The following is a 26849-nucleotide window of genomic DNA, read 5'->3' on the forward strand; positions in this document are numbered from 1 at the left end:
TTTGATACTTTAGTTGCAATAATACGTGCAACAGGTTCTCTAAGAGAATGTAACATACTTCTATTATGAATGTGAACATTACCATTTGTTGAAAATAAATGAAGATTTTTATCAAAATCATCATTTATTTCTGGAATAATATTAATTCTTGTTCTCAATATCAAAAAATTCCAATCCATAATTGTGGGATTTGCATCTCTAAGATTGCTGAGTAACTGGCGAAATTTTTGTTGTTCTGAGTCTTCTCCATCTTGCCTAAAAATCTTTTCTAATGTGACCACCTTTTTGAATTCTTCCCATAATAGCTTTGCTCTTCTAAAACTTGCATATGGTACTTTTTCTTTTACTGGAGGTAGTTGTCCGAGGTCTCCAACTAAAATGATTGAAACTCCTAGCAAAAATAACAAACATTTAGCAATTCACTAGATTTTCAATATAACATTTCAATATATCATGAATAACATTAATCTAAATTTAACAAATAAAATTAGTTGAACACCTCCAAAGCTGAGATTTGATTTATGAGGAAATGCTTGACGAAGCCTTGAATCAATATTCTCAAGTAGCTTCTCCCCAATAAAACTCATTTCATCTATCAATATGTATTTTATATGATTCATTTCCTCCTAAAAACTGGTCAAACATGTTCCTTCTAGTTGCATGAAATCCTTAACTAGAATTTTCAACTTTGAATGTATTGTTGATCCACCAATATTAAATGCTGCTACTCCAATTGGTGCGAGGAGCAGTAAAGGGGATTGATTTGGCATTGCAACTTGTTTTAGATACTTACTAATTTCGCCAATCAAATATGACTTTCCTGTACCCGCAGTTCCTTGAACAATCATGTACAATTGATCCACGCTCTCATCTGCTTGATAGTGTGTCATAATGATGTCAAATGCCTTTTTTTGTCTCTCACTAAAATTTGTTATGTTGATATTGTTCTCTATGCAAAAATTTGAAAGCAATCCATTTTTTCTCATTCTACAGATAAAATTTATTGCCACATTACTTTCTTCATCTGATCTATATGTATGTGACCAATTATATTGTCTATCTATATCCCTTCGTCCCAACATATCAATTTCAGAAACTTGCAATGCTTGTCCATGATGCAGCCGTGAAATAATTTCCCATTCATGCTCTGTAGTATTAGCATGACCAATAATATTATCTTCGCTTTCTGATTCACTTACATTCTCATTGTCTTCTGATTTCACTTCTCGTTTAACATGCCATGGGACATAGTTAAATGACTCCCAATTTCAAATGATAGAGTTACTATCTTCACCAATATCAATTGCAATTTCTTTAAATGATTTGTATAGAAGCAACTCTGAGAAACAAAAGTCAACAAACTTTTCAGACTGGCGTGTTGGAATAGTTACAAATCTTGGATATACCCTAACAATTGCATTCTTTTGTCTTCTTTTCCACTTATTTTCATTTTTTCTATTCCTAATAAATATCCATGATCTAGAGGCATCAATCAATGAAAAATTTTCCATAGAGCTTGGTCTCCTTCTATATGCATCAATAAAGGATTCTTTTGGCTCCTCACTTTCACCTTCATTTGCTTTTGTTACTGGTTTAAAAATTTTGCGTGAAACATTTAGATTAACAAACCTTCTACTACATTCAACCAATGGAAGTTCTAATAGCATATAACATGTCTCTTGAGCTCCAACATCTCTTTCAACTATAGTTTTAGTTAAAAGTTTCCTATAAGCCTTTGAGGCAAAGTGATCGGGATTCTCTATTTTGGCCAAACGCGTTAGCATTTGATGGTAGGTTTCTGAGTTTCTCTCTACCTTTGTTGCATATTTTGCAATGTACCTAATAACTGCATGCTCTGACAAAACTGGCTGCCAATCAATATTAGCTCTCCAAAATTGGAGAATGTAACGATTATGTGAGTTAACTCTTTCATCATTTCTAGCAGGTTCAAACTTCTTTTCACCAGTTTCAATATCCTCATATAACTTTGAACCATTCAGATTTAGAGACCAAGGGGCATTGTACCTATACATTTGAAATAAATTATTTTATATTATACTAAATAGTCACTAAATTTATATTCTATATGAAATACACCATTACAATAATTTCTACCTGCAAGCCATTTTTCCTTTCTTTTTTCTAAGACATGCACCCTCCTTACACATTGTATGTCTTTCAACAGTATTTAGAATTTTCGCATATTCTCGATCAAAATCTACATCCATAAGTTGTCTCGTGTCTCTTAAGCATGGATCTTTTGAAAATTTTTGAAATACCTAAATCAAATCACTTCCAATTTAGAAATTGTTCAACATAAGAATTAGAAACTCAAAATTAAAGGCAAACATAATTTATAAACTTATTGTAGATATACCTGCATGTTATGTTGATGAACATTGGCTCTTGGATTCCATGCATGAACAATCTTGTTAAAATAATTTTTAGCTTCATTTACCTGCTCTTCATTATGCCAATCTATTAAATCCATATTCGGAGCACCATGAAGCCATAAAAAACCATGTACATGTGGAGACCCCCTATGTTGCCATTCATATCTAGACCAAAAGTATTTAACATTCAATCCCTTTTCTAATATCTCCTTTCGAAACATAGTATGTCTGAGGTGCATGTAGTAAGTGACAATGTGAGGGTAGTCAATAACATTTTGCCTTCTCCAATTCTGGGCTTCTTTTGGGTTAGTTGGTGGAGTTCCTGGCATCAGTGCATGTAGATCAGGCCAATACATATCAGCTGCACTTATTGTAAAGAAAATTGTAGGTGTCCCTGATTGCCTAAGCATGTCACATAACTCTCCTTGACTCTTGCTCCAATATGACCTTGTGCCTCGCAAAGTTGTGCCAAATCGCATCAATTTATCAGCAAGATGAGAATTTGGTACATGTTCCATATGTTCTCTCAATTCATCTATGGTAATTGGCAACTCTTGGATATGTCTTTTTACAAATATAGAACTGGAATTTTGTGCTCGGTGTCTCATTATCATGTTCAACATGTAATACCAAAATCTTGGATGTTTCCCAAATCTATTATCTCTGAATCGAATAAGATGTTTCACATATTCATGTAAAAGTACTCGTCTCAATCGTGGCTCAAGCCAATCACATTCTCCTTTAGGGAACAATGTAGGAAAAGCCATATCTAATAATCCCGGTGTTTCATATTCATTCATTGGAGATGCCCCAACTGATGGCCAATCAATCAACCTTAAAGGATCAATATTTGGGTTTTTAACCCATGCATGGATAAAATCCATTTCTCTTTGAAGGTTTGGTGGTCGTATTGCTATAGATGTGTAATTTCTATTGTCATCATCTTCCTCTGTTTTAGGTTCTACTAACAAGATATCATTTGATTTTGAGTCAAACTCAACATGAACTGTCTTTATCTTATTGAAAATACTGCAGTCTCTATCTTGTTCAACATCATCCAAAGAATGATCATCTACTTTGACATCAGAATAAAATTTATCATTATTAATCTTATACTTTAGTGCCTCATAAACTCGATCTCTATTCACTGTAAAGTCATAATTTGTACCTCGCTGATCCTTTTTTTGGACAATTATCATTGGCAACTCTTTAATTGGATGTGGAAGAGTTTTATATATTCTTTTTATATCTTTGGGAAAGCTTATTGTGTGCCCTTTGTATTTATATTGTCCCCCTGTTGCATGTGTCACCTGTAATATTGGACTGACATGTGAAATCAACATCTCTTCTACTTGAGTTAAATTTGCAAGTTCCTTTGGTTGTGAGCCTGGATCCATATTGTTTGATGCACAAAATCTGTTATTTCCCTTTTCTTGTTGACATCTTGAACACATCGGACCTTCTCTTGAACGTCTTACTTTTATGCCAAGATAGCATTCTTGACACATATAGCACATTTCTGGGTGTACCAAACTATCAAGTTGATGTTGAAAAAGTAATTGAAGGTTATGAAAACTATTCCCAAAGAATTCATGATAATTCTCATCCAGTTGCACATTACAACTATGATTTGTTTCATTATTATTTTGAAGTTGAAGTGCTTGCACTATATTGTCTACCCTTCTTCTATCACTTCTTTGTCTTTCTTGTTGGTTTCAGTTGAGCCTTTGATGTTTCTTTTCTGTATCATTCATTTGCTTATGGCGTCTCTTTCTATATTCCCTTTGATAATTTCTTCTATATTCTCTTTCCTCCATAACATATTGAGTATTTATATTTCTTGTACAATTGTGTGTATCAGTTTCTATTTCAGGCACTATGTGTTGTTGTGGAGTTATTGTACGGTCCATTTCACTCAAATTTTCATCTACTGAATTGTCATTATTCATTCTTATAATATTCATTTCATCACTTTCTTTGACAATTCGTTTGCTAGGGTACAATCTTTGAATTTCTCCTTCGGTTTCATTCCTTTGATCTTGTTCTCTTCTATTATACTCTCCTTCACTTCTTCTTCTTTCTTGTTGGTTTCGCATCAACCTTTCACATTCCCTTTCTGTATCATTCATTTTTTCATGGCATCTCTTTCTATATTCCATTTGATAATTGCTTCTGTATTCTCTTCCCTCTATGGCAGATTGAATATTTATATTTCTAGTACAATTGTGTTGGTCATTTTCCATTAGAGGTACTATGTGTTGCTGTAGAATTTTTGTATAGTCCATTTCACTCACATTTCCATCTACTAAATTTTCATTATCCATTCCTACAACAGTTCTTTCTTCACTTTCTTTGTCAATATGTTGGCTAGGGTACAAACTTTGAATTTCTCCTTCGGTTTCCTTCCATTGTTCTTGTTCTCTTTCTTTATAATATCCTTCATATTCCCTCATACATTTAGTTTCGTGCCTATGAGAGTGAGAGTCAGAACTTATTTTTTTGAGATGATTCTCATTTTCTCCTTCGATGAAATCCCACTTTTTTGGACATATATTATTAGGAATAGTATCTATATTTCCTTGAACAATGTTTGTATCATGTAATTCTTCATGCAGTTTTGTTATTTGTCTTCTAGCATATCTTTCCCTATCTTGCTCATTACGAATGAGACATTGGTTTTCCCTTGCTATAGCACTCATTTGTTCTTGTTTTCTTCATCTATACTCTCTTTGATACTCCCTTCTATGTTGTCTCCGTTCTTCATCAGTTTGAGATCCACGTGTCATTACTATGAACATCAAATAATTAAATAAGTCTATTTCTAATATAAGATTAAATTATGTGATCTTTAAAATAGATAATTTGGTAAACAATAAATATGAAATAAGAACATAAACTCAAAGTGGATATCTAATACATATTTTTTCAAAATATAATTTACAAAATACCACTGATTTTTCTAACTCTTGTGCCTCATAAATCATTTTAAAAGTTAGTATTCTATTAGTCATACAATTAATAAATAATGGTAATTTATTAACACCCAATCTCTTTAATTAAAAAAAAAAACCCACATATAAAATTTAACATAAAAAACTTGTTTCATTTATTCAAGTGATATACAAAATTGTCACATAAGTATATATAATGTACATAAAGCATTCTATTTTTTTTTACATTGTAAAACACATGTTTTGAATGAAATGTATTGCATTAGAAATTCTACAAAAAGAAACAAAAATCATATAACACCACTATGTATATTTAATTTTAGCAAAAACTCTAGACAAGAATTACATTATATGATTTTTGTGCAGTTTTAGCCTCATATGTCCTGATGACTTTCATTATTTCATCTTCCTCCAGTCCTAGCTGATACTTCATCTTCACCTGTATAAATGCAAAAACTCTTTTCATCTTTTGATTGTTTTGTCTATTTGTATGCAATCTTTTTCAAATTTAGAGATAGTAAACTTTTTTTGCATCAAATTGTCAATGTCCTCTTTACAGGACAACTTTTGAATTGAGTTTGAAAATTGTTGAAAAATGTGTTCTTCAGATTGAACATCCAACGAACATTCCCAAAAAGGACACCCAAGATCTTCTCCAAACATTTGAATCAGTGACAAACTATTTTTTGACATATCCTTAAATGCATCCATTTTCTTGTTACAGGTTAAAAGCACCCTTTTCCTCATGTTAAGTGTTGTAAGCCACTCTGAAAGAATTTCTTTGCTATGTAAAATACCCATATCCTGTAGCTAGACATCTAAGGATCTTGTCAATGTTCTAAATATTAGAATTTTTTGTGTACAAACCAATAGATCTTCTCTAATTTTTTGATCTACATCCACCCCATCATTTGCAATCTCCATTACATTCTCATAACATTTTAGCCCCCTATTTATGAATTGGCTACCCAAACATTGAAGTTCATATTTCCATTCTATGAATGCAGAACAAATTGCTTCTTTGTCTAGATTATGAGACAATGGCAAGGAATGTGAAGTAGAAGAGATAGTGCAACAGACAAATTCAATTGAGATACAACTTGGAGACTGTTTAGGTGAAATTTTGGGATGAGAGTTAGAAGTTGAATGTATAAAAGGTGATTCATGGGAAGTTGATTCTTGTAATTTTGTCACAGTAACACATTCTTCCTCTAATGTTTTCCTTTTCAATAGATCTGCACCATTACTAACATTTTTATGCATGCCATGCACACATGTGTCTTTTGAAGAAACTGGATCAAACTTTTTTACCATCCTTGGAGTCATATGTTTATCATCATCAATCATTGTCACATCAACTGGATTAGAGCCCTCTATAATATGCGGTGCAACCTGATAACTCAGAATAGGTATTGAAATTAGAGGATATGGCCTTTGTAACCATTCCATGGACATAAGAATGACACTCATAGTCCTATTTTCAATTGATGTATCCTCAAGAATGTACCAATTAATTCTTGGGATATCTTTTGCTGAAATCTTTTTTGTAGGAAATAGAGGACTTAATCGATTCCCATCCTCTTTCATGTCATCATCTATATTCTTAAATTTACATGCTCTCATCACATCAATGCTTAATCTGCAATTTTCTCGAATCAAAATCTCCAAATCATTCTGATAGTTTGCCCAATGGTCTTCCAAATATGGTAAATGTTTGTAATTGTTCCCTAACATAGACTGAATCTACCTACCAGGTCAAAGTTGCATCTTCCATTTCCAAATTTATAGATACGGAAAGGGGATAGATTTGTTTCTACTGTTTCAGTAACAACAATATCTGTACATGAATAACCACCAATTGTAATTGGGAAATCAAATAAATTGGTTATCTTTCCACCATACTATTTTATGACATCCACAATCTGTCTACACAATTCAAGTAACAAGATTCTATCTGAAGGATACCTCGGTAATTTTAATGGTATACCATGATAACCAAAAACTCTTAGGTATGAAAATTTTTGAAATTGAATATACCAATTTCCAAACTTTATTATTTCATTGCATGCTTCTGTTGATATCCTTTTTCCTGCATCATTTTCAAGTTTTCTTATTATGCAATATAAGAATGCATCATTGACTCTGCAGAAATGTCTTTCACTTTCAATGAGTTCTAATTGTGGAAAACATTCATACACCCTTGGCTTTCTACCACTAATATGTCCAACCCTTGTAAGACCTGGGTATTTCCCCTGCAAAGCCAACATGTACACCAAATAGGAGGTCATGTAGAATTTCTTAGTTGATAGCACATTCACTAATTGCTTGTCTAGGTTATCGTTGATTATTGTAGCCCAATCTATTTGTTTTCTTTTTATCATTTTCATGATAAATAGACACATCCATGGTTCAAAATTCTTTGCCTCTTTATGTCCATGCACCCTATGCAAGAGAGTGATGTAATCTTGTACCTCTTCCCTAAACTCAGATTTATGTTGCCCTCTTGCCATCTTCTTAACATTGATATTTTGTTGAAGCAACAACTTTTCATGAAGAAAACAAATGGCTTTTTTATTTTTATTCTTATAGTAATAGTTGCCTCTTTCCAAATCCATGGTCTCATATTTAGAATGTTGTTCTATGGAGAAATTTTTTCGTATCATGATAGGACTAATATCCAAAATGGTTTCTCCATTTGGAGTGAAAATCTTCCTATTCTCTTTATCATAACATTGTGCACATTGTAAAACCAAATCCACTGACTACACAGAATTCGGGAATGCTCCTGCTTCAACTAAACCAGAAGTTGCCAAGCGTTGCGACAAAATTGAAGTTTGCTCCACATTTTTTATTCTTTCAATGAACTCTAATATGTCAACATGACCTAAGTCGGTATCCTGTATCTCCTCAAAAATAGAAGAAAATAAAGACTGGGATATTCTTTTGTTATATTTGAACTTCATGATATAATTTCCTGAAGAAAAGAGAAAATATTGGATTTATAAAACAAAAAATTACTATAATGACAAACCAAACTAAAATTTAAAAATAAAAAAAATATTTTTACTACATCAAAACTTTAAACTTTCTCATGAATCACATTGTAATATAAGTTTTAATTTAATTTAAACAATAAAGTCTAAGACTCCAAATAAAATATATGTAGTGCAAGCTCCTCTCCTGTAAAATTTAGATTCAAAATTAAATAGTTCTAAAACTTCAAATTGAAACATCAACTATTTTTAAATTATTAAATAAAAAATTTTCTTTGAATTTTGAATGCCTTAGAAACTATCCTAACTAAAAGTCCTCCATCTAAAGGATCTAAAATATCGTAGTACAAATTAATCTTTCATTAATAGCTACAAAACATAATCCCAATTATTAAATTTTATCTATAACATAACCTCTCTCTCTTTTTTTTTTCTAATTTCATATTGAAAGGGTTCAAAATACAAATGTCAATGACATACAAAGTTAATAATTTCAAATTTAAAATTTTAATTATTTAACTTGTATATAAGTAATTAAGTAAATAATAGTATTTCCCTAATAAATAAAGATAGAAATGTCAAGTTTTTAATGTAAACAGGATAACCATGTTTCTCTTTAAGATTTAATACCATGATTTGGTAAATCATATAATGTACTTTAATATGTAGAAAAAATATTGTTAAGAAATATTGTTTCAAATTCCTCGTAATTATCTGTTACAAAGCTTTTAATGATGATGCATAATATCTTATCCTAACCTTAAATTTAATACTAATACTTCCTCAAACCCTAATTATATTCCTAACCCAAACTAATCCTAACCTTAACTCTCACCTTAATCTTAATGAAAATTAGAAACAATAATCTCAACCCTAATCCTATTGGAATCTCTAAATCTAACATGTTACTAATCTAACTTAAAACCCTATACATAGTATTAGGGTAATGTACCTTAATATGTAGAAAAAATATTGTTAGGAAATATAGTTTCAAATTCCTAGTAATTATCTATTATCTTAGGTGATCACTATCAAATATAGTAATTGTTAGTAAAGATTATGAGAAATAGGGCATGGACGATAGGGTAGGCTAACAACTAGAGGTGAAGGTCGAATAAATTGAGTATATAATTCCTCTATAAGATGTTGTCGGGTCCATTCATCTAATATAAAATTATCATATTCAATGATGAACTTAGGCCTCTGTGCATTGGAGACATATCCTATTATGGTCGCAGGGATCCATGCTCCATTGTCATGATAGCACACTTCTACTTTCATCCCGTAATGAAATTCCATGTTGTAAAAACTTAATCTTCAAAATATTTAATAAAATATTATTTTTCTAATTTAGACATATTAGATCAAATCCTAATGCATATAACAATCAATATCTCCAATTTCTATGTAATCTCTCAATTTAGCTATCAATCTAATACAGCATATTTTTTAATTTAACTACTTCAAATTTACATTCTTAATTTAGTCTTTATTCAGAAAATGTGATTCTTAATGTATAATAATTTTGGGTCTAAAACAAATTATTTTCTAGGTAGATTGAATGTATCTAACAATCAATGTCTCCAATTTCAAACTATGTAATCTTTGTTTATTTTTCTGCTTTTATCAGTCTAATATAACATATTTAAAAATTTAAATACTTCAAATTTACATTCATAATTTATTCGTTATCTTGCAAAAAAGATAAACACATTCATGTAACTATAGCTAATTCTAGCTGAAAATTATTAATCTATCAATTAAAGATAGACTATATCTATGAATATCTATGTTTTCTTTCTAACCTTAAGTAATAACAATTTTCCTTTTTTTTCTTAAGGATGTATAAAGATATAAAATAAAAGGTTTTAGAAAGATATGAAATTGTTAAGAGTCTATCAAAATGCCATAGATAGTCGAGACAGACGGAATCGACACAGAATATTTTATTTATGCACAGTAGCCCTAGTTATACAAAATTCTAAATGTTTCAACAACTATAACGATTTTGTCACATTCAGACACATATCTTATATATTCATAAAATGATTATGAATTATATCTAACCCTAATAACAAATTATAGATGTTGTATGATTAAAATGATTATAAATATATAAGATATGAATTGTATCTTCATTATTTATCTTCACTATATCTATGAATATCTATGTTTTCTTTCTAACATTAAGTAATAACACTTTTCCTTTTTTTCTTAAGGATCTATAAAGATATAAAATAGTAGGTTTTAGAAAGATATGAAATTGTTAGAGTTTATCAAAGGTATGAAATTGTTAGAGTCTATCAAAATGCCATAGGTAGTCGAGACAGATGGAATGGACATAGATTATTTATGCACATCAGCCTTAGTTATACAGAATTCTAATTGGAGGTTCAAACATGGAAAAAGACGCTTGGAAAATGAGAATTCGATACACGAAGAACCTTAATGTGCGTACAATTGAGGAGTTCATTAATATGTACAAGGAATAGAAGATAGCACGTCGATTCTAATACTCTGAGGGACATGAAGAATAGCTTTGTTTAAATGCAATAAGTGCAGACACATTCATACACACTCAGAAGAAAATGTAATTCAATAAGTGCAAAGAAAGCTAGATTTGGAACCTGGTTGAGATGCTTGCGAACTGTTGTCAACTTGTTTACGTCTCCCTAACAATTCTTCAGCCCAAAATTCCCTGCTTCAAACCAAACAATAGCATAGAATTATGAGAATGCAAACACAATAACTGGAATTTTATTTTTCATGCTTGGCAACTATGACATCTGACTGATTGAAAAGAAATATTATGATAAAAAATGGAGGGGCATTGGCAAACAAAGAAGCAAGGAAAGAAAAATTTCTCTAACTACAGAGTATGAATAAGAAAGACTATTCTATGCTATTCTAATTGTTAAATACGCAGCTAATATCCAAAAAGTTTAAAACATGTGCTTGTTAAAGACCCAACACATTACTAAATAGATTTGGTACCTGTTACAAATCTACAATTAAAATTGTTTCATGAAGCTATCCTAAATATGTATGCCAGTTTATCACTAAAGGCTACAGCTATCCTTTTCATTACGTCTGTGTGTCTATATACACACACACACACTTCATTTGTTGATCGCCAGTGGTTCATTTCCTTTGTGTAGCATAAAGCTAATTGCATAGATATAGGATTGAAAGTTCCAGGAAATCGTTATAAGCTCGTGTTTTTAAAAGAATTATCCAAATTATGGAATAATGTGAAGCTGGATCTTCCATGAGAAAAAGGAGAATATGGACCATCTAACACCTTCTTAATTGATGATTCCCCTTACAACGCTTTGCACAATCCTGTGAGTTCAAATTTCAAAATCTTTGTGTATCATCTAATCAGCGGGGGTTTTCTTCATTTGTTGAAAATAAGCTGCATTCCATTAGAGGGCATGATGCTCAACAAAGATTTTGGAGAATGAGTATAATTTGGGGAAATGGTGAAGGAATATCTGGAAAGTATGAGGCTTAGTATGACTTTCTGCTCCATCTGGGGAAACTTCTATGGGCTAGATTCTCTGCCCCGGATAGCCATCCTTCACTGCTGGAGCTAAGGCTAATTACTGCATAATCAATGATATGACTAAGTAAACGAAACCCTAAGCCTACTGATTCGCACACATAATCAAGAGTGAATGTAACACGGTTCTTGGAGGAAAAAAACAAAAATTAAGAGAAATTAGTGTACTTTCATGAGCGCTAAACTTGATATAAACCCCTCAAAACTTTAAGTTGGTTCTCCACCTTCATAATCAAAATTCTTTGACATTGAAGATGATGGAAATAATTACTATAAATTAAGATGTCTAGGGTTCGCAGAAAAAAAATAGTATATCAAAGAACAGTGATGATCTCTATTAGAAAATTGGCCGGCAAAGCAGTCATGATCTCCATTAGAAAAATGATCGGCAAAGAGAAATAAATCTCAAGGGAATGAGAAATTCATGCTTTCTTTTCAAGCCCAACCAATTTCGGTTGCAGATTCTCACAAAAGGACTATGGTGGTATTGAAGAAGCCATTGTAAAAAGTTATGACAATGTTGCTTTTTCTTTTCCATGAGAGCCTATGTTCAATGTGGGCCAGCGTCAAGGTTTACTCTAGCCAAAAGAAAGACAATTTTTTTCACAGTGCAAAAATTGATGGGTGCGGGATATGGGCTTCAATGCCGTTGAGGATTTTTTCTATGTACCTATGTAAATCTCTTCTATATTTAAAGGTGGTTGAAGTGGTTTATCCCAATACATTTTCCAATAAACAACTCTAGGCCAATAAGTTCAAAATGATTTTCTATGCATCATTTCTTATGTGTAAATTGACATTTTAAATCACATCATTAGAATAGATAGAAAGAGAGTTTTATGAGATAAAAAGGAAAATCTATCGTCCATGCCCTATTTCTCTTCCCATCATGATGGATACAGGGAATCATCAATTAATTCCCCTAGACATCATATGTTCCCTATAAGCGAGGATCTTCATATAAACTTGATATAAACCCCTCAAAACTTTAAGTTGGTTCTCCACCTTCATAATCAAAATTCTTTGATATTGAAGATGATGGAAAGAATTACTATAAATTAAGATGCCCATGGTTCGTAGAAAAAAAATACTATATCAAAGAACAGTGATGATCTCTATTAGAATACTGATAAGAAAGTCATGAAATTCAATAAGTGCAGACAGAGGCAGATTTGGAACCTGGTTCAGAAAGTTGTCAATTCGTTTCAAACTCTTTGCATCTGCCAAACGCTGGAAAATTCCCTGCCTCAAGAAAACAATAATTGGCAAAAACGGATTTATCTGACTTACTCGATAATTCTCATTGTCGCAAACAATGTCCACTTACAATGAATGCATCGAATGTATATGAGGAGACAGTTATGGAAAGCGGTTTTGAAACTGCCTACACATGTTGGTTTTCCTCTGCTTGTACCGTTCCTCACTTTATGAACATTCAATATATTAAATTGAAATGCAGATGTTACGCGGATTTCCAATTCAGATGTTACACGGATTTTCGATCCTTCACAGATCAGAGGTCCTTAATATCACTGAAGGAGCCTCTCGGCTAATTAAAGAAAAAAAAGTTGCAAATGATTAAGAAATTCAATAATAGCATCTCTAGGGTAATTCCCTCGCAATATGTTCCAATTTTTATATGGTTCTTGTATGATTTCTATGTTTGTGTTATACTGTTGTAAATGAAAAATACTCCATTAACAAGTGTCATGTAGTGGCTTGTACTTTTTGTATTTGTATTGATTTCATTGAATATAAATTGTAATTTTTGATTTTTTTTTTAAAGTAAATTTAATGTCATTCAAATATTCTCTTAATAAATAATTATATTACTTGTTTAGTTATTTTATAAAATATTTTTTTTTGTGTTGGACATTGTGAAGTGCATTTTTTATTCATTCTAGTATAAAAAACAATTCCTCAAACTTTTCCACCAATATTGTTTTGAGATAAAAAGTAAACCAAAGCATTTACAAAAACATTATGAAGATTGTGACGTGCTTCTTTTACAAAATCTTAATAGAAAGAAATTAATAAATTAATTAAAAATGAATATTATTAGTTAGAGAACACTTTTTTTACAAATTGGAAAAGAATAAAATAAATTGTAAGGTTAAGTTTGTGAGCTCTTAAAGAGTCATTCAACTTTACTAATAAATAAAAAATCTTTAGACTACAACACATATTTTAAATTTTCGTATTAATAGAAATATTTAAGAATAGTTAATATTTTTTAATGAATGCCTTGAGAAATTTGATGAAGGTTGTCACTAACTATAGTGGAGTTCAAAGTTTGGTTGAAGATCGAATGAAGGAGACTAAAGAACCCAATGCAAATGTCAATGAGCGGGCTTAATATGTATTTTATTGTATTTACACGAGTACAAGTCTGAGCAACTAAAATAGTTCTTTAATCTTTGAAGCATTGAGGATATTTTCATTTTAAAGCGGCCCATATTTTATTAGCGAAGGTGTGAATGTAAAAGAAAATATTTTTAAGGGTTTGTAGATTGACACTATTACAATTTGAATGTTCATTTCAAAAGCTTTTTATTCTCAAAACTAGTATTTAAGTGATGCAAATTATATATATTATAACATTTAATTTCTATATTATAATTTTCATCTATTTTTATTTTGCCCATCAAATGTTATGAACTCTAGTTTACAAGCTTTAATTTCTAAGAAATTAGTGAATTAATAAAGTAATTATTTCTTATATCTAATATCTCATAATCGATGGTTTTTTTTAAATATCTATTGCTAGTTCATAAATGTATTAAAAATCTAATGTATTTATAAAATAAATTAGATTTTTTTTAATTAGTCATCTTATGTATTACAATTTTAAAATTGTATAGGACATCAAGCTACAAATAATATAATTGTAAAAAATAATGTGTTTTTATACAGAGTGTCAAAATAGAAATTATACAATTTTAGAATTAAGAAAATTACTTACTAATATTTAAAAGAATTACTTACTCTTAAAATGAGTTTAACTATACAATATTTTATAAATTTAAACATGCACATAAATTGAGGAGAAAATCATGGAATAGGATGGAAGCAATTTGTGCTTCATCAAACATTGTGAAAGTCATATCTATTACCTAACTACTAGAATATTAATTTACTACTTGAATATACAATTTTAATACATTTTTTAGAAACTACCTTGTCCAAAAAGGAGAAGAAAACTTATTGCATTAGGATCTCAAAAATCTATAATGTCTAAGGTATGACATCAATAGAGATAGGACCTAGCATAAATTCCAAGCACAACAAAGGAGAAATGAAAATTGAGCATAAGAGTAGAGGAATGCCATATCTACCATGTACACCTTTCCCTGTTTACACCACATTAAAGGTGCAAAGAATTCTACAACTAAAATGATTTTGAAATGTTAGCAATCATTTTTAGTTGGATTTTTTTAATAAAAAATAAAATTTTAGTCATATTTTTTTAATGAAAATGTAAAGAAACCAATGAAAATTATTTAGACAATTAATTAGAAATAATTGAAATTTTTTAACTTAAAAATTCAGCATTCATTTTTAATTAGATACCGCTTACAAAAAATTAATATTTTAGTCATATAAATTTTAAATATATTTTTTTTAAATGAGCTAAAATAGTAATTGCCAATCAAAATTTAGAAAAATACAACAAAATAATTATTAGTAAAAATTATTAAAGACTAGGGGACATGACCAAGTAGTTGCCCACGCTAACTTTGGATACCTATAACTGCTATTTTTGGTGAATCTTCATAAGTGACTTTAGAGTTTAAAGCTAAATTTTGACTTTGAACCCATTATGTTCACCGCCTAATAGCCAATCACCAAAAAAAATGGTACTTTTACAAAATGGACCAAATAGCAACCAAAAACATGAAAAACTGATCAACTATCAATACATGTTTGATCGTGCTATCATTTTTTCAAGCTTTTTATGAGTCATAATGTGAGGGAGGATCCATATGTTAAAAGAAATTTGCATAATTCCTTAGCAAAAAAATGTCAAAATTTAAGTCTATCCTTAAATAGATCCTAAATATATTAAACTAATAAATAAGATATTTTTTAAAATGAATTGAATAGTGAATAATTTAATAAGGAATAAAATTGTATATGCTTGAAATTTTGAAACAATAGTTAACAATCTTATGATTCTTTTAGAAATTACATATGTATTTTCTATGAAGTTGTTATAATTTTATGAACATGACTTAATTTATAAAAAGATTCAAGATGTCTAGATTTATATATTACTTGATATATCTTGGGGCTAGCTTTATTAAAAAATATTTTTGATATTGTGTATTTTGTTAAGTATGAAATTACTTAGATTGAAGAATATTGAAATAATTTTGTGACTACCAATTTATTAACATTATAATATAAAATTAAATATTCAAGGATTGGATGATATATATGTTGGAAATACAATAGGGAAGTAAACTTTCAACCTCTAAAACTATTCACCAAACATCCATCTCAAAATCTATTCATATAAACTAAAATACCAAATCAAGCATATAAATTCATAGCATGAAAGTAAAATATTCAACGCATGTAAGACACAATATATTTGGTTATCCAAAAACCTTCCAAGGAGAAGGTAAAATTGGGGTGGGGATGACACCGGCAAATCTTCACTACTACGCTAATAAAGTGTATCCAATGAAACTTACAATGTTTGATCATGAAACATGATCTACCCTATAAAAGATTTGTCCTGTTAAAGGCTTACAAGATTGTGTAGTGCCTGCCCCTAGTTCACATTTTGTTATCATTGTTGAACTCTTTTAGAGCTAGTTTTATGTTGTTCGTTAGCAGCATTCTTTTGAGATTATCAGATATTGTGCTATGGATTCAGTTTATTATGTGATGAGATCACTTAGACTTTATATTTCATGTATGCATGATGATTATTACATTGCTTTCAGTTATTAATGATGATTAGTAAGATGATTCATTATCACATGTGTTTTCTTATGGATACTTACCTCATACTTGCATGTGTATGGTGTGCGTATTTTCTTTTGTATGGCATGTCTGATGTGGTTAAGGAAGGGAGTCGTAGTCACCTGCTAGTCGGGATCTACACGATGCACCACTTCCTGTCGTTGCATGTTTAGTTTATTATATATTGTGCTTATACATTCATGGTTTTTATGCAGGTTGCAGGTACCAGGTATTGACTTCCTTGAATTGCCAGGATGAGCGTACCCTATCACATCATCTCAATGATAAGAGAGGGGAGATAAATTCTCAAGTCCAAATCCCAACCCTTTAAGCCATTTGTTCTAATTAAAAAATTAAGACAAGTATATGAGTTGAGTACCCTCCGAATATGTCAGATAACATAATTCGTGATATTAACCCTTGGTTTGATTTTGTATGTATTTTGGCTATGATGGATTTTCATATTTTTACCTTGTGAGTCTTTGGAGTATTTTCTATTAATTAAGCCTAATTAAAAGATTTAATTAATGGTTTAATTTAATGGAAAATTAACATGGTATTTTAATATTTATTTTATTTAATTAATTGAAAAATTAATTAAATAAAATAATTAAATTTGAAAATAAAATAATTAAACTTTAAAAGTTGGAATGTGACAATATTTATTTTAATAATAATATATTGGAGTTCATTTTTAAATAAATTACTAAATAATATTATTATTAAAGCTAATAAATATTTTAGCAATTAAGTTTTGAAAAATGAAATCTAAAAGTGGGAAAAATATTTAAAATTATTAAAAGATTCTAGATTTCATGTGCTTAAAATATAAATATATTAAGATTAAAAAGTGGAATTATTAAAGTTTGTGCATGAGATTTAATAAATAAATAAATTAAATTGAAAAGAGTAAAGTAAATATTAAATTAATTAATGTGCATTATTTTAATATTTTCTCACATAGGAGTTGGCAAATTCTCGAGAGTTGTCATGTAGACAACACTGGAGTTTGCACTCTAAGAATGCACTAGTTGTCTACACTTAGGAGTTAGCATTTTTATTTGAGCACATGGTGTCTACAACCTTAAGACTCATCTAGAAGGTTGGAGAAGGCTCATGCTTGGTTGTCATGCTTATCTTGTAGTTGTTTCTAGAGACACTCTAGATGCATCGTAGAGGACTTTAAATAGAGGCTCTCCTAGTATGTTTGGACAAGCTGAATGGAAGCTACAAGCTAAAATGGAAGCTTCAAAGATAACATTCATTGAGAAGATCATATGCTTCTACATGCTCATATATTTTTTACATGCTTCTACTCTTCTTCTAGCACTTCTAGTCACTTGAAAGATTCGGTTGGCTTGGATCTTGGAGAAATTGTGAATGATGGAGAAGGAAGGGATTTTCTATGGACTTCTGAGGCATGGCAAATTTAGCATTAGTTGCCAAGTGCACTCGTGATATTTGCATACTCTCTTTGCACTATTTCTCTTCTTGTCTTCATCGTGTTTGTTATATGTGTCTGAATACTTTCTATGATTGACTCTACAATTTGAAATTGGAATCTATATATTTTATTTGGTTGAGAAGAAAACAATAGAAAAACTCTAGTTTCAAATGAGAAAGAAATTAAATCTTAATCGGGTTTGGGTTTGAATTTATATTGTGAAATTAGATAGACAAGATTTGAAATTAAAATAGAAATTCTAAGTTGAAAACTTGAATGGTTAGATGTAATCTTTCTATCAAATTATATTTTTAGATGCGTATGGACAAACCTATTAGATGGATGAATGGGTAAATTTAGAGAACAATTACCTTTTAGGAGAAATTCTTAATTCATCACAAACTGCCCTATCATTGCCCTTTGGATAGACCCGAACTAAGTCATTCATAACTTTTTATTGTGATCGAATTTGTTCGATCGCTCTGGTCAGAATTGGCGCAACTTAGCCCTCTCCAACATATTTCAATTTAAGCCCGATCCAATGGTTCTTTAGGGAGATATGGCCCTCGTACTGGGACTGTTTTATTCAAAGACAGATATTTCTCTATTTTTCATAACCAAGAGTTCTTTATGCTTGAACTTCACAAAAATAATATATCAAACCATGGAATGAATTAAAGATATTATTGCAATCTTTCTTTAGTAGAATCTTACTTTTATGCATTAGTTTTATATGATTTATTAACTAATCTAATTTAATTAAGATTAGTTAATAGTAGAAGAAGTATAATTAATCTATTTATCAACCAACATAGGAGGTATTTAGTTGAGATATTAATATTGGAGATTTATTATAATTTTTATTAGTAAAGTAATAATTTATACATTGATGGAATGATACATAGTTGACTCTTAATAAACGAAACTATTATCAGTTGATAATCATGTAGTTATTGACATAGCTACTAGTTAATTTAATCATAAAATTAATTAGATTTAATTGATAATAGAGTTTTAATTTTTTTTATCAAGGGAATATTAGTATTCATTGAAAGTATGACGAATGTGATCATTATAGATTTATTCATAAGATTCTCAATATAGCTTGTTATTAGATATTAACAAATTATTATTATTGAATTATTAATATGATCATTTGAGTATTGAATTATAGTTGACTTTTATCTTACAGAATTCTAGTTAGTTATTAGTCAACTGATGTTAATTGGAACATTGCTATGGTTATGCAATTATTAATTAAATCAATTAGTGAGAGTTAATTAGATTTAATTAATAATTAAGTTATGTAATGGAGATTTAATTGATATAATTATTTTAACGAGGTTGTAAAATAATGATATCAAAGTTGACAGGCCTTATTCTCATGACTTGAATAATAACCTTAGATGTTTTAATGGTGAGACGTAGTGATATTGAATTGAAAACTATTAAATGACAAGAGTCATGGAATCATGCACCTATGTTAATTGGTAAATTAAATTGATCATTTTAATTAAGTTATAATCTTCTTAATCGAAGATTGATAATTGGTTCTTTTATAAATGAATAATGATCCTTGATTATGTTGAAAAGTTCAAGTAACATTAAAGAAGGGTTAATCAATTAGAATATGGATCTTAGTTAAATAAAGAGTACAAGTTAATTAAAGGTCAGTGATGATCAGTTTAGTGAATATTTATCCTTAAGTTATTCTTAGAATGTAATTCTTAATAACGGAAGAATAATGCTATCGGAGACAATGGGTTGACTTGTAGGTCAAATGATGAAACTTAAGACACTTGAAAGTATACTTGCAAACAGAAAACTGGAAACCCCTACACTTGATTCAACTATGTAATATAGCAAAATCAAAACATGTGTCTGCATTGTATATTCTCTATGCTTCTTGTTTTGGGTTTTGGGTTGACTAGTGTTGACCAGTCTTAGGTTGTTACCAGAGGCTCGAGGGTTATGAGATATAATGACATGCTGATCTTATTTGGTCTCGATCTTTATAAACCCAACCATGATAATGTGATCGTATGCTCTATGAAATATTTGTATTTACTGATTGTTATTGTTCATCAGTCTTCATGTGTGAAGCTGAGATGTATATGAGACACTTAAGCTAATCATTTTTGAGTCATCAATCAGTTATCCTTGGTTTATTTTCTAGTCGCCATGATGGGATTGAAATGTTGATTTATTTTTTGATGATGTCATGTTGTGACATGTTTGACTCAACCATTTTGGAGTCTTCGATCAGTATGATTTTGAGATATTCTTGATTGCTTGTTGAGAACCAATGGATATTGTGATTTATCTTGAGATATATTTTGGTTATTGAGAACCAATGGGTACTTATGATTATTAGTGATGCCTTCAGTTGCCAATAGAGAACTGTTGTGGTCATGATTTTCTATCGATGTTTTTCAGATGCTCATGGAGATTTGATGATTCTTATTATGGATATTTGATGCTTTTATCATGGATATTTGATGATTATTTTTATGGATTATCTTTTGGATTTTTTTTTATAGTCACTTGTATAGGACTGTGGTGATTTATGATTCCATGAGCTTAGGGTAGGTTATCTACTTGTAGTGTCGGGAAGTGGCTTGCAATGAGGGTCGGGGCCCTAAGTGGCTGCCAAGGTAACTCATTGTAAGTTTGGTTAATAAGTGATAACATTTACACACTAAATGGGGATTAAATAAACCTAAAAAGATAATTTTTTTAGTTCTCGCCCATGCCTTGAGTGCTTGTACAAGCTAGGATGGGAGTAGTGAGAACGCATAGTTGCGACCGTGCATTCCGTAGTATGCCTCGTCAGTATGAGAGGATACTAGTGGCCGCATGAGATCAGTATGGATCCGTGAAGTTTAGCTAACTGTCAAGGTAACTTGTACGTGATAAATGTGATGACACTTTCTCGCTTGCAAAGTAGGTTTCCTACATGTCATTGTGTGCCTCTGAGAATTAGATGTTGGTTTTGTGTGAATGGAACCTTTGAGTTAGTATACTTTTAGGATTCCTGGACTTATAAAGATTTATGCTTTGTGATTTTGATAGCTTTTTTGGGACTTGAGATTATCTCCTCAGCACGGTGGGAGTGGACCACTTAGATTCCACGCGGTCGGGTGATAGTGTTTTTCCACTCTTATCATTTGAGATCCGTCCGAGACACCGTGGCCAGAGCATTCTTGATTGGTATTTATTTTCATTCTATTCTTGGATCATTATGATTGATGATATACCTTATAATGGATGTATTTATTGGTATGTTTCTTATATTGATGATTTTCATATGTTAGATGATGGTATCCTATGCTTTACTTTGCATGTTAGTAGGATGTTTTAGGAGTGACATTCCTACTATGTTAATACTGATGATCTCTTCGATGCTTTGGAATGTTACGCACAGAGGGATGGCTAGGATCCACGATGGTCTAATGATGCTATTAATAGTTGGAAGGAACCGTGCACTTAGTTAGTTATGTCTATGATATATGGTTATCTTTTATGATGGGTGTTTATATTTTCTATGATGATGTATCATGTATGACATGTGGTTTCATTTACTGCATCGTGGATTAATGTTGGGTGATGATGTTCTTTATTTACATGGATGTTTATTCTTTTAAGCCTTTTTTTTACCCTGTGACATGTACAGTGGATGATTGAGCAATCTAAAATGTAATTACCAAAAAGGGACTTGTATATTGTTTAAGAACATTGGATGTATCATTGTTATTTCATAAGGATGTGGTGTTAGATGATTATTTAACTTAGATGTGATTCAACGTTAAGGGATCTTTAAAGAATGTAATCTGTTATGTTATGTTATGTTATTTTCATTTGAATTATTACTATTGCTTCCGCAAATGTTATGAACGATTTATCTTTCATGTTTTTTTAAAAAAAAATTGTTTGGCAAACTTAGTGAAATTCTTTGGATCCCTTGGCGGGGCATTACATTTGGTATCAAAGCTCGAGTTTCAACATTGGGAGCTCTGGGTATATTTGGAATGCCACTAGTCGTGAACTAGTTGAACAAAAACAAAAACTTTGAACTATCATGTGTATCTTTTTCAAACTAAAAACTTGAAACTAGATGAACTGAAATAGAACTTAAAACAGTTACTTGCATAGTTTTCATACTTCCACACTTAGCATTCAAAATTGAAAATTTTACTTAAAACTAAATGAGGACAAAACTGAAAATTGAAACATATTCTAGTTGTAAAACATGTATCTTTTATCAATATTGTGAGGTAGTATGTCCTTGATTATCTTTGCGAGCATTAAGTTGCTCTTGTTTAGAATGTATTAGGGGATCTATTTTAGTGGTTGTTAAAACAACTAATGTTGGATCAATGTGGTTTTCGATTTACCATTAAACTAGAATCATATTGCTCTAAGTGTGTTGTAATATTTCCAGTGGAATCATATCCTCCTGTAGGGAGGAAAAGGGATCAATGGGATCCACATAGTGAGTATCTTAGTTTCTCATTCTTGTAGGCTTCCAGGAGTAAGCCTAATCCCAAGGGGGATGGATGTAGTGCCTGCCCCTAGTTCACATTTTGTTATCATTGCTGAACTCTTTTAGAGCTAGTTTTATGTTGTTGGTTAGCAACATTCTTTTGAGATTATCAAATATTGTGCTATGGATTTAGTTTATTATGTGATGAGATCACTTAGACTTTATATTTCATGTATGCATGATGATTATTACATTGCTTTCAATTATTAATGATGATTAGTAAGATGATTCATTATCACATGTGTTTTTTTACGGATACTTACCCCACACTTGCATGTGTATGGTGTGCGTGTTTGCTTTTGTACGGCGTGTCTAATGTGGTTAAGGAAGGGAGTCGTAGTCACTTGCTAGTCGGGATCTACACGATGCACCACTTCCTGTTGTTGCCTATTTAGTTTAGTATATATTGTGCTTGTACATGCATAGTTTCTATGCAGGTTGCAGGTACCAGGTATCGACTTCCTTGAATTGTCAAGATGAGCGTACCCTATCACATCATCTCAATGTTAAGAGAGGGGAGATAAATTCTCAAGTCCAAATCCCAACCCTTTAAGCCATTTGTTCTAATTGAAAAATTAGGACAAGTATCTGAGTTGAGTACCCTCCGAATATGTCAGATGACATAATTCGTGATATTAACCCTTGGTTTGATTTTGTATGTATTTTGGCTATGATGGATTTTCATATTTTTACCATGTGAGTCTTTGGAGTATTTTCTATTAATTAAGCCTAATTAAAAGATTTAATTAATGGTTTAATTTAATGAAAAATTAATATGGTATTTTAATATTTATTTTATTTAATTAATTGAAAAATTAATTAAATAAAATAAATAAATTTGAAAATAAAATAATTAAACTTTAAAAGTTGGAATGTGACAATATTTATTTTAATAATAATATATTGGAGTTCATTTTTAAATAAATTACTAAATAATATTATTATTAAAGCTAATACATATTTTAGCAATTAAGTTTTGGAAAATGAAATCTAAAAGTGGGAAATATATTTAAAATTATTTAAAAAAATTAGATTTCATGTGCTTAAAATATAAATATATTGAGATTGAAAAGTGAAATTATTAAAGTTTGTGCATGAGATTTAATAAATAAATAAATAAAATTGAAAAGAGTAAAGTAAATATTAAATTAATTAATGTGCATTATTTTAATATTTGCTCACATAGGAGTTGGCAAATTCTCGAGAGTTGTCATGTAGACAACATTGGAGTTTGCACTCTAAGAATGCACTAGTTGTCTACACTTAAGAGTTAGCATTTTTATTTGAGCACATGGTGTCTACAACCTTAAGACTCATCTAGAAAGTTGGAGAAGGCTCATGTTTGGTTGTCATGCTTATCTTCTAGTTGTTTCTAGAGACAATCTAGATGCATCTTAGAGGCCTTTAAATAGAGGCTCTCCTAGTATGTTTGGACAAGCTGAATGGAAGCTACAAGCTACAAGCTTCAAGCTAAAATGGAAGCTTCAATGCTTACATTCATTGAGAAGATCATATGCTTCTACATGCTCATATATTTTCTACATGCTTCTATGCTTCTTCTAGCACTTCTAGTCACTTGAAGGATTCGATTGACTTGGATCTTGGAGGAATTGCGAACGATGGAGAAGGAAGAGATTTTCTATGGACTTCTGAGGCATAGAAAATTTAGTATCAGTGTCCAGGTGCACTCGTGATATTCGCATACTCTCTTTGCACTATTTCTCTTCCTGTCTTCATCGTGTTTGTTATATGTGTCTGAATACTCTTTATGATTGAATCTACAATTTGAAATTGGAATCTAGATATTTTATTTGGTTGAGAAGAAAACAATAGAAAAACCCTAGTTTTAAATGAGAAAGAAATTAGATCTTAATCGAGTTTGGGTTCGAATTTATATTGTGAAACTAGATAGACAAGATTTGAAATTAAAATAGAAATTCTAAGTTGAAAATTTGAATGGTTAGATGTAATCTTTCTATCAAATTATATTTTTAGATGCGTATGGACAAACCTATTAGATGGATGAATGGGTAAATTTAGAGAACAATTACCTTTTAGGAGAAATTCTTAATTCATCACAAACTGCCCTATCGCTGCCCCTTGGATAGACCCGAACTCAGTCATTCATAACTTTTTATTGTGATCGATTTTGTTCGATCGCTCCAATCAGAATTGGTGCAACTTAGCCCTCTCCAACATATTTCAATTTCAGCCCGATCCAACAGTTCATTAAGGAGATATGGCCTTCGTACTGGGACTGATTTATTCAAAGACAGATATTTCTCTATTTCCCATAACCAAGAGTTCTTTATGCTTAAATTTCACAAAAATAATATATCAAAGCATGGAATGAATTAAAGATATTATTGCAATCTTCCTTTAGTAGAATCTTACTTTTATGCATTAGTTTTATATGATTTATTAACTAATCTAATTTAATTAAGATTAGTTCATAGTAGAAGAAGTATAATTAATCTATTTATCAACCAACATAAGAGGTATTTAGTTGAGATATTAATATTGAAGATTTATTATAATTTTTATTAGTAAAGTAATAATTTATACATTGATGGAATGATACATAGTTGACTCTTAATAAATGAAACTATTATCAGTTGATAATCACGTAGTTATTGACATAGCTACTAGTTAATTTAATCGTAAAGTTAATTAGATTTAATTAATAATAGAGTTTTAATTATTTTTATCAAGGAAATATTAGTATTCATTGAAAGTATGACGAATGTGATCATTATAGATTTATTAATAAGAGTCTCAATATAGCTTGTTATTAGATATTAACAAATTATTATTATTGAATTATTAATATGATCATTTGAGTATTGAATTATAGTTGATTTTTATCTTACAAAATTTTAGTTAGTTATTAGTCAACTGATGTTAATTGAAACATTGCTATGATTATACAATTATTAATTAAATCAATTAGTGAGAGTTAATTAGATTTAATTAATAATTAAGTTATGTAATGGAGATTTAATTGATATAATTATTTTAACGAGGTTGTAAAATATTGATATCAAAGTTGATAGGCCTTATTCTCATGACTTGAATAATAACCTTAGATGTTTTAATGGTGAGACGTAGTAATATTGAATTGAAAACTATTAAATGACAAGAGTCATGGAATCATGTACCTATGTTAATTGGTAAATTAAATTGATCATTTTAATTAAGTTATAATCTTCTTAATCGAAGATTGATAATTGGTTCTTTTATAAATGAATAATGATCCTTGATTATGTTGAAAAGTTCAAGTAACATTAAAGAAGGGTTAATCAATTAGAATATGGATCTTAGTTAAATAAAGAGAACAAGTTAATTAAAGGTCAATGATCATCAGTTTAGTGAATATTTATCTTTAAGTTATTCTTAGAATGTAATTCTTAATAACGAAAGAATAATGCTATCGGGGACAATGGGTTGACTTGTAGGTAAAATGATGAAACTTAAGACACTTGAAAGTATACTTGCAAACAGAAAACTAGAAACTCCTACACTTTATTCAACTATATAATATAGCGAAACCAAAACATGTGTCTGCATTGTGTATTCTCTATGCTTCTTATTTTGGGTTTTCGGTTGACTAGTGTTGACAATTTTTAGGTTGTTACCAGAGGCTCGGGGGTTATGAGATATGATGGCATGTTGATCTTATTTGGTCTCGATCTTTATAAACCCAACCATGGTAATATGATCGTATGCTCTATGAAATATTTGTATTTACTGATTGTTATTGTTCATCAGTCTTCATGTGTTAAGCTGAGATGTATATGGGACACTTAAGCTAATCATTTTTGAGTCATCGATCAGTTATCCTTGATTTATTTTTTAGTCACCATGATGAGACTGAAATGTTGATTTATTTCTTGATGATTTCATGTTGTGACATGTTTAATTCAACCATTTTGGAGTCTTCGATCTGTATGATTTTAAGATATTCTTGGTTGCTTGTTGAGAACCAATGGATA

The 26849-nt window shown here is 30.3% G+C and overlaps 1 protein-coding gene across 1 annotated transcript; it reads right to left on the reverse strand.

Annotated features, from left to right (window-relative positions):
* Positions 1 to 626: 626 nt before the first annotated feature.
* Positions 627 to 3790, reverse strand: LOC149541739 (uncharacterized). Its single transcript, XM_089795659.1, has 4 exons — positions 2378 to 3790; positions 2116 to 2279; positions 1571 to 2025; positions 627 to 1222 (listed from the first exon to the last, which is right to left on the reverse strand). The coding sequence occupies exons 1-4, from the start codon at positions 3788 to 3790 to the stop codon at positions 627 to 629; spliced, it is 2628 nt and encodes an 875-aa protein (XP_089651785.1).
* Between the last annotated feature and the right edge of the window lie 23059 nt (positions 3791 to 26849).

This window comes from Cupressus sempervirens, chromosome 8 (genome assembly GCF_028749045.1).
Source record: "Cupressus sempervirens isolate cs-2001-9-10 chromosome 8, ASM2874904v1, whole genome shotgun sequence".
Classification (NCBI taxonomy): Eukaryota; Viridiplantae; Streptophyta; class Pinopsida; order Cupressales; family Cupressaceae; genus Cupressus; species Cupressus sempervirens.